General features: G+C 38.3%; 2 protein-coding genes across 2 annotated transcripts in view; one reads left to right on the top strand and one right to left on the bottom strand.

Moving 5' to 3' along the window:
* The window catches only part of tlcd2 (TLC domain containing 2), a 26,225-nt gene extending 21,988 nt beyond the window's left edge, over positions 1-4,237 (bottom strand). The window contains exons 1-2 of the mRNA XM_014005191.1: positions 3,736-4,237; positions 2,671-2,833 (exon numbers count right to left, since the gene is read on the bottom strand). Coding sequence (XP_013860645.1) covers positions 2,671-2,833; positions 3,736-3,914 — 342 coding nt within the window. The 5' untranslated portion in view covers positions 3,915-4,237. The remainder of the gene's footprint in view (positions 1-2,670; positions 2,834-3,735) is intronic.
* Positions 4,238-5,284: 1,047 nt separating this feature from the next.
* Positions 5,285-13,336, top strand: aifm4 (apoptosis inducing factor mitochondria associated 4). The gene is made up of 19 exons (XM_014005307.1): positions 5,285-5,371; positions 6,143-6,233; positions 6,353-6,462; positions 6,544-6,653; positions 8,851-8,895; positions 8,981-9,062; positions 9,247-9,359; positions 9,492-9,578; positions 10,079-10,170; positions 10,281-10,411; positions 10,576-10,691; positions 11,602-11,673; positions 11,804-11,867; positions 11,991-12,067; positions 12,236-12,353; positions 12,457-12,555; positions 12,677-12,752; positions 12,844-12,948; positions 13,031-13,336. The coding sequence occupies exons 2-19, from the start codon at positions 6,145-6,147 to the stop codon at positions 13,059-13,061; spliced, it is 1,617 nt and encodes a 538-aa protein (XP_013860761.1). The 5' UTR covers positions 5,285-5,371; positions 6,143-6,144; the 3' UTR covers positions 13,062-13,336.
* Positions 13,337-13,899: the final 563 nt, after the last annotated feature.

Here is a 13,899-nt window from a genome sequence, read left to right on the forward strand (position 1 = left end):
ACCCAAACCACTACAATTTTGGGATGCACCTAGTACCATGACATTTATTAGGAATAAAGACGTCTGAGTTCTGGTGCATTTGTGTGTGCGGGGGTCATTATGTTACCGCTATGAGGTATCTACAGTTAAAATATATGTTTATTAAATAAAGTCTAATGTTACAACTAATCATGGATCCCTTTAAAGCCAGGAATCTGAAATGTGATGAGGTCATTTTGACCAAATTTGACTTAATCTTATTTTAAATGGAAAAATCTTCTTAAACGGCTTCAGTCTGTAACAACCGACGCCCAAGTGGACTGATGATACTTTGAACACACCCAGAACCAAAATGGATTGTTGCCATCTTAACTCTCAAAAACGTTCTTGGTGGTTCAAACTCTATTTTAGAAGTCTTTAAAAAAAAACATTTTACACATTTGAATTCTATAGTTATTTGTAAATAACACCAGCAGCAGTGTAATGCTGCACTTCTGGGAGATCCAAGGTTCAATTCTGGCAGGATRTTTGAAATATTTCTGTCTAATTAACCATGTGATGCGATGTAAGGATTTAAACCATGACTTTTGCATGAAGTGCTATGAATTTTTTGAAGATTTAAGCTGTTTTATCCAGCTGTTTTGCCCAGGCAAAGCCGTTTCCAAAGCAGATCACTGCCGTCTTAAAACAACTGCAGTCTTCAAATTGTTTTATTTAAACCTTTACACTGAMACTAGTTTGACATTATACAGCGATTTCAGCCCCAGAAATGTTACAGATAGCTGCAGCTGCTGATATTCACACATATATYATGCCATACATCAAGCAAATACTGTCAATCAAAATTGACAGCAATGTAAAGATGTTCACGTGAACCATTATGAACCRGAGCCATTTTAAAATGATAGCTATCCAYTGTYGTGTTAGCTGGACTAGCCTTTAGCTCATCCATTCTGGGCAAACTGTTTCTACAAGCTAAACATGCTCAAGAAGCTTTTCACAATGAGTACAAGATGAAATATTTATTACTCATTCACAGAAACTTAATTAAATATATTAAATATGGCCAAATTCTTCTTTTGAGTCTCATAAATCTCACGAGTCTCCTTTCAGCAAGTGGAGAATGATTTATGGACGGCTAGCAGAGAAAAGAAAAACCAGAACAATGGCACGTTTTGAGTAGGAGGGTTAGAGAAGCGTTTTGATGTGGGGTGGTTGACTCTGGTCCTGATACAGAACAGCATCTGATGTGGGCAGTGTGCATTAATGAACTGATTTTTTTTTTTTTGCACAATCTTGGTGATGTCACATGAGTGTAAGAAKTTACGTCTGGTGCCTGGGACTGACTACAAAGCCCTTCATTGAGTTTCCCCATCCCCAACGATGTTCCTCGCTATTCCAGGTTCATGGGCTGGGCGTCCCGAAAGAATGTCAAACATCCTGGGAATCCTCTGCAAGCTCTTTTTGCCCAATATAAACCCTCCCATAAAAAAATGTGCATTTAGCAGAGTTTACATGTACTTTGTCACGTCAGAATACATAAATTATTATTGAGAAAACATGCAAAACTAAAGGAAGGTTGCTGTTTTAGGAATGTAGGTTAGCATGTCCTCCTAGAGTAATTATAATGAAATAAGGCAAAATCTAATTTATACAAACCTACATTTTGGCTTGTGTTTAATAGGTGTTGATATTCACTGTAGCTTTATTGAAAAATTAATCAAATAACTRGCTAAGTTGAATTTTTAGCACGCTTCTCTTCAGACATCTTTCCTGTTGAATTATTTCGGAACAAAGACCGATTTTTTTTTTTTTTTAAATTTCCACAATTTCTGATTGTCTCTGAACATTTCAACATACAGGATTGTGCAAAAAATACTTAGTAATCTGTCATTTTTTAAAACGATTTAACTTCCAAATAGATTGTCATTTTTATGAATGGGTCTTCTTTGGGTTTTCTCAWTGTTTTTGAAAGCTTTTGTTTGGACATTAGATCCAACGAACTCCTAACTAAATTAAGAAGAACTAGACATGGGTTTTTACGATGTAAAAACAAGTGTGCATTGCCATGCAGCATGTCATTGCAGCATGGCTTTGCCTGCAGCATGAACTTTGACCAAGTTCAAATGTGTTTTCTATACCAGCTTGTGCCTGTCACGTCAGCAGGTGTTTGTAATTAAGGTAATTGTGTGACAATATGGAATTTGAAGAGATTTTTTGTTTAAGTTACATTAGCTGGGTTATGAACCCTGATCTCCCACATGAAAGTCCATGACAGACCATTAGACCAGTGGAGCTGTGGCAGAAGATGGTGGCAGGGGTTGGTTTGAATGTGTGCAGAAAGAGGCCACATTGCCAATACAATTATTGACACAAAATGCATAATATTACAACAACAGAGCAGTATTAAGACAATATTATAATATAACATCAAAATACAATCATATTAGTACCGTAAACACTGAACTACTGAGTTGAAATATTAAACTATGGTGCAGTACCAAGTTGAGTACAGCATGGGGCAGTATACAATACAAGGCTCCATTGACTGCCATTATAATTCAATAAACATTAATATTTCATAAACTTTACGTTTTACAGGCACCAAAAGGCATAGCCATCCTTTGGCACAGGAGCTTTACAGATATAAATTACAATGGCAGCTCTAGGACAAAGTATGCAGGAGGAGAAGCATGGCAAAGATGAGATGACTTGGATGGGAAACGAATCACAATCCACTGATAAGAATAAAACAAAGAAATGCTTCTCACCGATTGAAAAGGACACCAAAGCGTGAGAAAAGACAGAGTAAGTTTCTATCAGATCCTCAGCCATCTGTGGTTGAAAGAAGAAGCTGGAAAGATAAACAGATGACAACATTTAAAACATTAAACATATAAGTTTTAAAGTAGCTTTGACATCAAGGTTAAACAATAAAAAAATATAACTCTTGTAAACAGCATGGATCTGCTTCAGTGGAGTTAGTTTGCAAACAAAAATGACAGCATAACTAAACAGCAGCTGTAAAACTCTCCATTTGTTTGTCGGAGATTTATCATTTAAAACAGTGGTTCCCAAACTTTTTATCTTCTGACCCACAAAATATCCATGGCAAAAACTTGTGACCCAAATATTACTGGTCTGAGTACACGAACTCCATTAATAACCCTAAAAACACAGGCTTTTTGACAATCTAAACAGCTTGTACACAAATATAAATACTTATTTATACTTATTTTGTGTTTTTGTAGTAGTTATAGGGGAAATATTACACCAGCAATTATTTTATTACCCTTTAAATTGATTTCTGGAGATTATCCAAGGTGCTTCATGACCCATAATTGGGTCCCAAGCCCAACTTTGGGAACCAAAGTGCAGTGGTTCCCAAACTTTTCAGCTTTTGACCCACAAAATAACAGTAGCAGAGACCTGTGCCCCCAGATATTTTTGGATGATAAACATTTGTATCAGGTCAACTAAACATGGGCATAGTAACAATATTTTTATACTACATTTATCCATTTTAAATATAYTAACCTCACTCCTTTGTAACAACTAAGGCAAAAATGTAATTAATTCAGAAAATCTTTTCAGGACCCCACCTTGATTTTTCGGGACCCCACTTTGGGTCCCGACCCCAACTTTGGGAAACACTGATTTAAAAAAAACTACAAGTTCATTTATTATTATTTTATAGATCGATAGATTTATTCATTTCATTTAAAAACAAAACGTTGGTGTCTCTGTTGCACTTACCACAGCACTGCCCATATGGCAGTGATGACACTGTGGACGAAGGATGAGGAGATGTTTCTCCATTTCCAGACGTTCCTGCGCGCAGGCTCGGGCACCGGGAGTCTCCCCACACCGGCATTCACAAGCCTGAAGAACACCACGGAGCTCCCGGTGGTTAAAATCACCGAACTGAACTCCATGACGGCCAGAAACGTGAGAGGAGGCGGTGAACGTTTGCTCAAAGCACGGACCTCAGCTGAGACAATCACAGTCAAGAAGCTCAACCAAGTCGAATAAATCCCGAGTCGGTCAAACGTTTCCCCTCTGATTTAGACCGAAGGTCGGGTTGAGGTCCTCTCTGCGCCTCGTTCGGAGGTAAACTCGGTAAACGTGAGCGCCGACGCCTCGCTGACAGTTGTCAAACCGCACTGTTATAAAACCTCGCTSCTACAGCTTGTGTAACTTTTTGACATCAACACGAGAACCCAAACAACGGGTTCTACCCGCCCTACTACACAGGGGCGCGGCCACGAGCGCGTGTTGTTGGGTTGCGTTCACGTAATGTCGGAAAATATGACACTCATCCAAACAACCCATTACTAAAACGGAGGGAAATGTTTTTCTCGTCATTTCTGGAAGTCTGTCCAGTACAATGACCTAAATACTGCACTTTGTTCTGCACATTTTACACTTGATCTGCTGGGAAAAAAAAAAACCTATAAATAAAAGTAAATCTTGTCATGCAGTGTACTGTCAATACTGTGATATAACTCCAAATAACCTTGAATTATTTTTAGGAACAGTAAATTTAGGAAAGTAGAACGTAATGTTTTGCCATCTGCATTTATTTATTTATTTATTTATTTATTTATTTATTTATTTATTTATTTATTTATTTATTTAAAATTTCTAACCAAGTGCATTGGAAAGAAAACTGTGTATGCTGAAAAATAAAATTACGTCAAATAAAACAACAGATAAGGCAGCTCAGCTCACCATGTGTTTACAGTAATATTATTCCATTTTGTACATGTCTGGAGCCCAGAGCAAGTGCGATGCTTTTAATTGTAATAATGTGTTTTATGGTGACTGAGAGCTTAAGCTTTAATTTTACTGAACAAAACTGCGTTGCTTTCATKCATGTCGCCACCTGATAATGCACATGAAAGATGTAATAGCATAGACTTCAGCTGTTGTTTTGAATTTTCAGCTGTTGTACCCAAGGAGGCTAAATCATAGACTTGAATAAGATCACTTTCTATATAAACGCCTTGGGTTATAAAGAACAATAATGGATAATGGGAATAATGGATGTTTAGATGCACAGTGACACCTGCCGGCAATATCTAAACAACACCTACAAAAAATAGTTTAGCTTCAAGACTGCTTTTGTCAAACGAAACGCATTATTTACTTTCATAAAAGCATTATTTACTACTATCTCCAGCGATCGCTCGCTCTTCCTGGAGTTGGCCCCGCCCACTCTTCATTTTCGGCACATGCGCATTACGAACTTCTCGACAGCAAGCGCCTGTCTCCCTTCTTCCTTGGTTACGGTTGCTATGGGAGGAGCCCCGCGAGTGTTTGTGCTGAAAAACGGAAGTTCTGTCAAACAGATTTTATAGGAGGCTTTTGGCTGACCACTGAAATAAATCAGGTGAGTACGGAGCTACAAGTTTGTATAGACAAAATAAGCCATGTAAATGTTTAAATAAAGTGTATCTTATTGCTGCTTGTGTGGAACAGTGTGATTCTTCTAAGAAACGCGCTCAGTATTCTTGATAAGAATTTTCAATCGATGTCTTTGTCATGGCTGAAATTAATTTTGCTGAACAATGCATTATTTGTTATTTGGAGAWTTTACTTCCATATATGTAGTCTTTTTAAAAAATAATTAAAATATGACTAGATTAACAGCCTTAAGCAGGTTGCCATGTATAAATTAACTCAGGGGTTTTGAACTCTTTTACATGGATGGAGGCAAAATCAAAATCATGGTCTGAGTCCAGGGCATGTCTCTAATAAWATTTMTTTTATAAGCTCATCTTAGTTTTCTGACATTATTCATCTAGATGTATAAATGACCCCATTTCCAAACATTAAACAGAAGTCGGGCGGCTAYAACATTTTTTAATCGACTTTTAAAAGCAATTTTCAGACTTCATATGTTAGGGCTTGTTATCTTATTGGTTTGTCATTTAGAATATATAAAAATATGTTCTTGTAACCCAGAAAAAAAACTGAAACAAGGACAGCTTCTGGCCCGGGAGAAGTCTCATGCGACTGAACAAACAATAGCAGAATTCAACTGCTGATCATAAAGTAACTTCAAAAAAGAAGTAAATGGATATGTGTATATGCAACGCCCATATACAGTGCCGGGTGCTATCCTGCCCTCTGATGTGTAACAGTAGACATGTTTCTGCAGGAATGGACATGCACCAAGAAGCAGGTCAAAGAGGAGGCCAGGAGGAGGTGACTGGACTGGTTTGTCAGGAGTCTGAGCTCAAGGATGGACAGTAAGTCTCAGCTTTCATTGTCACTTTAAAAACAGATCCGKGATCAGATGTAATCGTGCTGCTCCCAGTGATGCAAACCTTTCCCCACTTATCTCGTTTCACACTTTTTGTCACTAAAGAATGAAGGAAGTAACTGTGGGGGATCAAAAGGTGCTGCTGGTCCGAACCCAGGGTCAGTACAGCGCCGTTGGAAGCAAGTGCTCTCATTACAGTGCTCCTCTGATTAAAGGTGAACTCTTAATTTACTAGAATTGGATTTTTTTTATTGCATTAAAAGATGTGTCRTAGATCTAAAGTAGTAATTTTTCAGGAGCACTGGTTGGAGATCGAGTGAGATGTCCTTTTCATGGAGCCTGCTTCAACGTCAAAACTGGAGACATTGAGGAGTATCCAGGCCTAGACTGTATACCCACGTACAAGGTAAAATAAATAAAATAAAACAGTGTATAAAAGCAAATTGTTTCTGCTTTTACAAAAACATATAATGAATAAAATTTAAATTCTAATAAAACATCATACTACCTCTGCATACTTTGTGGCATTTTCACCTTTAAACTTMTATATCCTTCAAAATATGTAACTTTAGTTCAAATAAAGTTCCCTACTGAGATCTCTTCTATTCCTTAAAATATTTTTTTGCTTTAAAATCTGCTTCAGAACACTTATTATATGTTATAAGTTATGTCTTCCTATGCTACCTTTAGCTTTTAGCTGCTTTTATGCTTGTTACATCTTTTAGCTACCATGCTGCACATTTTAGATCTGTTTGATAGACTTTAGCTTTAACATCTGCTTTGCTACTTTCAGCTGCTGTTTGTTTATTATAATATCTGTTTTAATAATTATAGCTTAAGCATTTTTGTTACTTTAAGAATCTTTTTTCCTACATTTAGCTACTGTTTTGGTCAGTTTAGCTCTATCACCTGTTTTGCTTCTTTTAGCTACTTTTTTGTTTGTTTTAGCTACTGTTTTTTATCATTTAGCATCAGCAACTATTTTTGCTTCTTTTAGCTACTATTTTATTGACATTAAGAGATAAGGCAAGGCAAGGCAAGGCAAGGCAAGGCAAGATAAAACTTTATTGTCATTGTTGCACTGAAAAGAACACTGTGGTCCACAGACAATAAACAACAAAATAATTTTGCAGCTCCCGTAGTGCAATTAAATCAGAACATTATAAAATATAAGATAAAGAGATAAAAATAAAATTAAAAAGTAAGATAAAAATAAGATTTAAAAATGTAAAAAAAAAAACCCCAGCAATAGGCCATTTCAAAGTGTCAAGTGACCATTATTGCATATAACGGTAGTGTTACCAAGTTAACCATGTGTGTTTAGAAGTCTAACTGCTGTTGGATAGAAACTGTTCTTGAGTCTGTTCGTTCTGGTCCTGACAGTCCTGAACCTCCTACCTGCTGGTAGTTGGACGAACAAACTGTTCCCGGGGTGTGATGGGTCTCTGTGTATGTGYCGTGATCTCTGGAGGCAACAGGTCCTGTGCAATTCCTCCAGAGAGGGCAGAGGGCAACAATGTCCTGAGCCACCTTTATGATTCTCTGGAGTGCTTTCCTCTGAGCCACTGTGCAGCTGGAGAACCACTCACACAGACAGTAGCTCAGGACACTTTCAATGGAGCAGCGGTAGAAGGTCACCAGCAGTCTCTGGGTGATGTTATTCCTCTTTAGGACCCTCAGGAAGTAGAGTCTCTGCTGGGCRTTCCTCACCACCTCCTTGGTGTTAACACCCCAGMTTAGGTGAACCCCCAGGARGCGAAAGTCCGAGACCCTCTCCACACAGTCCCCATTGATAAGTAACGGCTGGATGTCAGTCTGTTTCCTCCTAAAGTCAACAACCAGATCCTTCTATTAGTTTTTGTTGTGTTCAGAATCAGGTTGTCTCTGCACCACACCGTTAACTGCTCCACCTCATCCCTGTAGGCAGACTCGTCTCCCCCAGAGATGAACCCCACCCAGATCCCCTAGTTTGGATACCAGCTTGTCAGGCAGGATGGTGTTAAATGTGGAACTATAATCCACAGAAGCCTCACGTAGCTCCCCTGCTGCTCCAGCTGGGAAAGTGTTGTGTGGAGAGCTGTGGCGATGGCGTCCTCTGTGGATCTGGTGTGGGTCAAAAGTGGAAGAGATGAGAGAGTTGATGTGGCTCTGGACCAACCTCTCGAAGCACTTCATCACCATCGGGGTGAGGGCAATCGGTCTGTAGTCATCCAGGCTGGATACTGATGACTTCTTGGGCAGCGGAACARTGATGGAGGATTTCAGGCAGGCCTGTGACAGAGACTGGTTAAAGATCCCAGTAAAGACTCCCACCAGCTGATCTGCACAGACCTTCAGCACCCGTCCGGAGATACCATCTGGTCCGGCGGACGTCCTCGGGTTCACAGCTCGYAGCGTGTTCCTCTCTCTCCTCCTCCATATAAGCTTTAGCATTTGTTTTGCTACTTTTAAGTTAACTATACTTTTGTTCATTTTAGCTTCTTTAATTTGAACAACTCAGTTTTAGCTCCTTCAGCAATTTCAACAGAGCCATCCAGTAATTAGCATTACACAGCAACTTTGCAGCAAATACAGATTTTAATAATTGTAAATTTTTCTACTAGGTCAAGGTTGAGAATGGCAAAGTTTATGTTACCATAAACAAAAAGGTAAGCAATACGAGATTTATACCATTTTATCTATTTAAATATTTTAGTGGTTAAAAAAAACTTAAAATAATGTTTTTTTTTTCAGTCTCTGACTTTAACCAAGCGGATGAAGGAGATGTGCTCAGTTCAGCCTGACGCCAAACATACAGTCCTGCTGATAGGAGGAGGTGAGATTTCCATTAAAAAAATAAAAAAATAAATAAAAATCTGGACGTTTTGTAGGTACTGTGACTTTTGGTGATGCATTTACTTACTAATGTAATGTTCTRTTTAATCTGTAACAAAGACGAGGGCAGAGATACTGTATAGACAGAGAGATTTGTGACTTCGGTGTGAATTTTGTGATCTCAGGTCCTGCCTCCCTGGTTTGTGCCGAGACGCTTCGACAAAACTGCTACCAGGGTCGCATCGTCATCGTCACCAAAGACAGCCTGCCTCCTTTTGACAAACCCAAACTCAGCAAAGTAGGAATGTTTTCAGAGCAGAAAAGTAACCCTCAAACCGTGTTTAATTTCAAGTCCTGTTTGTTTTATAAAGAAGCATTTTGTTTTGCCTTTCAGTTTCTCCTTTAGTAAAAAAGCATAATCATTTTCCAGGTGATGAACGTAGAGAGCGACAGCATCCTCCTGCGCTCACTTGACTTCTACCAACAATATGGCATTGAGATAAAGACGGGGAAAGAGGTGAGAGATGGAACAGTTCAGCTGCAGCCCGAAAGGTGCCTGTGTTTCTGTTAGCAAAATATCTCACGAGTCACTGGATTATACCTCTGTTTATTCTACGATATAGAGGTGGATTTGGTATGGTAGTAGCTTAGACTGATCTTCACACATTGTTAGCGCTAACAAGTTAAAAGATCTTGGCCTAAATTTTTGCCATTYACTATTAAGAGTTGTCTGTCTGTTAGCAAAATATCAAAAGACCCACTRTGTGTTATTTTCAATGTATTTAGCTATTTTAGGCTTTTAAAGAAGTGTTACAGAGTGATTGACAGTGTGAGAGGCCAGTAGCTAGTTGGGATTGGGTGTAGGCGGGACTTTCAGACTGATGGTACAATTCAGCTTTCCTAATGCACAGACTATAGTTCCAAAAAAATCACGGCAGCACACAAACATTAAACATTTTTGGCTTTAATTTACCKAGGTATTACTATTAGCTGTTGGTGTGTGTTTGCTTGCTGCAGGTGACGTCTGTGAGCCCAGCCGATAAGAAAGTGACGATGAAGGATGGTGCCTCCGAGCATTACGACCAGCTCCTCATCTCAAGCGGCTGCAGGTAATCCTCAGCATCCCAAACCATTTTTTTTATTTAATTTTGTTTTGTAAAATACACCACAAAAACCTAAAACAACACACATGCAATGGTTTGGATGTTTTTGGATGCAGAGCGCGTCCGTTAAGCTGTCCTGGTTCGGACTTGAGGGGCGTCCATTTGCTGCAGAGCTATGAAGACGCCAAGGAGATTCATGCCTCCTCCCTCAACAAGAACGCTGTTGTAATAGGAGCRTCCTTTATAGGTAATCCTGAAATAGCTTTTAAAAAATATTTAAGCATTTATGTATTAATGTCTCTTAGAATGTGTCTGTTTTGCTAAGTGTGTAAAAAATATGTAAATGTGTATTTTATTAGCAAATATTAGCTAATTATTAGCTTTTTGCTTTGTTTTGTTTTAATAAAACAGGTATGGAGGTGGCGTCATACCTGTCTGATAAAGCTGCCAGTGTAGCTTTGGTCGGCCCCTCCTCGTACCCATTTGAGAAGAGTTTGGGGCCAGAAATTGGCAAAATGACGATGGAAGTGAGCAATATTAATAAAGTTTTAAACATTTTGTGCAAAACCTAGCCAAAAAAAGGGGAGGAAATTTGTGTTTGATTGATTATTTTTTCGTGATGAATTAAATGCTGTTTAAAAAGTGGTTATTTCTTGGTGATGAATTTAATGCTGTTCAAAAAGTGGTTTCTTTTCTCTTAAATGGAGCCATATTTGTTGAGAAAATGCATCTGTGGGTTGAGCAGCAGAGTTAAATATGACGGTTGCATCTTTTATGCCAAACAGGTTCTTCTGCTTTGACATTTGTTCTGAGTTTCTGCTACCCCACCTGTGACTATCGTGTCAGTCTTATATCACCATCAGTCTGGGGCTGAACTCTGTTCTCTAAGATGACAAAGCTCAAACCACAGAGCTGGGTTTATGGGAGGATGAAACGGTCTGCCTTTACAGTTTCGACATGTGGGATCAGCTTGCTGTTCTAACACAATCACACTGGGTGATTCTTAACAAATGCTGGTTCAAGAATGGGATACTGTCTCACAAAAGTGTGTGACCAACATGCTTAAGAAGGAGGAGTCAGGTTGTTGTGGCTGTGTATGGTTCTTCCACATGCCACCGAAGCCCCTCTTTGTTAAATGAAGAAATTGTAAACATGTCCTGTTTTTACATAATTTAATCCAAGAAAAACAACGCCAAACAAGAGTTAATAGCAGACTAAATTGTTTGACAGTAAAAGAGTTGATTTTCATAAACACAACCAACAAAAACCAACTTAACACACAAATACATGTTCTCTAAAAATGTGACATAGTTTAAGGGAAAATAAACAGCTTTTACAAAGAAACCAAACCCAAAATTCCTTTTCTTTTTTGTGCCAAATTCATTTTTTTTCCAAAGCTGTTGTATGAAATGTTTCAAATACTTTTTCCTTTTTAAGATGCTGGAGGAAAAAAAAGTCAAGTTCTACATGAAAGACAGAGTGACTGAGATCAGAGGAGAGAATGGAAAGGTAAAGGCTGACTTCATGCTGTTTCCATTCAATTTGACTTGTTTGCGGTATAAGAATAATTTGGGAGTCTCAGTAAGATGAAATGTACCAAACGGTTTATTGCAAAGCTCTAAACTTTACCTGATTGTAGGTGAAGCAGGTGGTGCTGAAGAGTGGAGCAGTGCTGGAGGCAGATGTGGTGATTGCTGGGATTGGTAATTTGGGTTTTTCTGTAATATAATAAAGCACGTTTACACMAACAATAAATTAGAGTTAAACAGTTAAAATGGCTTCTTTTAATGACTGTTAATAAAATCAACTCTTGTTTTTTTTTCCAGGTGTTATCCCAAATTCTGACTTTCTAACAGGAAGTGGGGTTGCTGTGGATTCTCATAAAGCTGTAATTGTTGACAAGGTAACATAAAAAAGACTAAAGCCAGGTGGAATTAATTTAAGAATAAATCATTATTTTGGTGCTATGACTTTAAAATTGACTGATAAACACAGGTTTGTTGATATTTTTGATCAGATTTGATTCCTGTACGTATATAAAAGGAGATTACGGTTTGGTTTCTCCTCATAGTTCATGAAGACCAACGTCGCCGATATTTTCAGTGCCGGAGACGTCACTTCCTTCCCTCTGAACATTCGCGGCGACCAGCGGGTCAACATCGGTCACTGGCAGATGTCCCACGCTCACGGTGATCCACAGATTTATCACAGTATCACAACACAGACTCTGAATGAGACATGTCATATCGTAGTGCTCAGCTTTATTATTTTGTTTTTGATTTACTAAACCAGGAAGAGTAGCAGCTCTAAATATGCTGAAGAAACCAACARCAATTAAATCTGTACCTTTCTTCTGGTCTGCCTTTGCTGGGAAGAGCATCAGATACGGAGGTCGAGTRTTATTATTTATTATTTTACTAACCATTTATAATGACATTTAGTTTGTTTTAAATATGAATTAAATGTTGTTGATGGAAGTTGTAGCTAATCTGGGTTTAGTTTCCCTCCACAGGCTATGGGGAGGGATACACAGAAATCGTGTTCAAAGGCAAAGTGGAAGAGCGGAAGTTCCTGGCGTTTTACATAAAGTGAGCAGCCACGAGRCGACCTTTGACCCCTGTGAGAATAAATTCAAATCTTTGTGAGTTAAACGTCCACCCCCGTCTGTGTCATAAACAGAGATGAGGAGGTGGTAGCTGCTGCCAGCTTGGCCTTCGATCCTGCAGTGGCTCAGGTTGTGGAGCTGATGGCTGAGGGCAAAACCATCACAAAGGAACAGGCTCAGTGAGTGACACATCATGCATTGTTTCTCACCCCACCTTCAATTTTTTTATTTTGTCATTTTAACTGACCTGATCTGGTGCAGATCTGATGACCTGAGCTGGCTGCAGATGTGACCAGATGTTTACAGGAGCAAAGCTTATCGCCGAAGGACATCACCTACCTTTTTGTTTTTGCTCCCTTGTAACACAAAATTGAATAGCTTTGTTTATTGACTGAGCAAAAACCAATCAGACCTCCACCTGCTCTTTCTCAAWTATGTTTTTACCAAAAAGCTTTATTGCATTTGAGTAATCTAATTTCCTTCTTCTCATTATGCCTGTAACATCTTCTCTTCACTGCAACAATATGAATTAAACTAAGTAGACAAATAAAGAATTATACTATCTGACTGTTATTCTTACACTTTTTTTTAATCTCCTGCAGCTTTGGAAATCCAAAGCAAATAAAAACATCAAAACGTGCAGTTCAATCAACAATAGGCTATGACTTTTAATAGCAAGACATTATACATGTAGACACATTTGTTTTAAAAACTGAAAGTTTACACCCATGAGCAAAACACATTTTAAAAGAAGAAAAATGGTTTAATATGAAGTTTAAACTGGTCATAGGAAGTTAGACTTTTGATATCTGAACAAACATCTTATTTGTAATAGTTTTTAACACAACCACTGTTTAARTTGGACAGTAATGAAGATTTTAGTAAAAATAGTCATCAACATGGAGTGTGACAATGTCACACACCATAACATTTAAGCAAACTAAATGTTCTGCTATTTTTGCAGAATAAAACGGTTCCTAATTCCACAGTCATTCCATTTCTTACACATTTAATACATCAAAACTAAGATTTTTGTTTTCTTGTCACTTTTTTGGACATTGAGTTCTCATCTAAAAACTGTATGTGTGTGTGTGTGTGTGTGTGTGTGTGTGTGTGTGTGTGTGTGTGTG

Source organism: Austrofundulus limnaeus, unplaced genomic scaffold (assembly GCF_001266775.1).
Source record: "Austrofundulus limnaeus strain Quisiro unplaced genomic scaffold, Austrofundulus_limnaeus-1.0 Scaffold29, whole genome shotgun sequence".
In the NCBI taxonomy this organism is placed as follows: domain Eukaryota; kingdom Metazoa; phylum Chordata; class Actinopteri; order Cyprinodontiformes; family Rivulidae; genus Austrofundulus; species Austrofundulus limnaeus.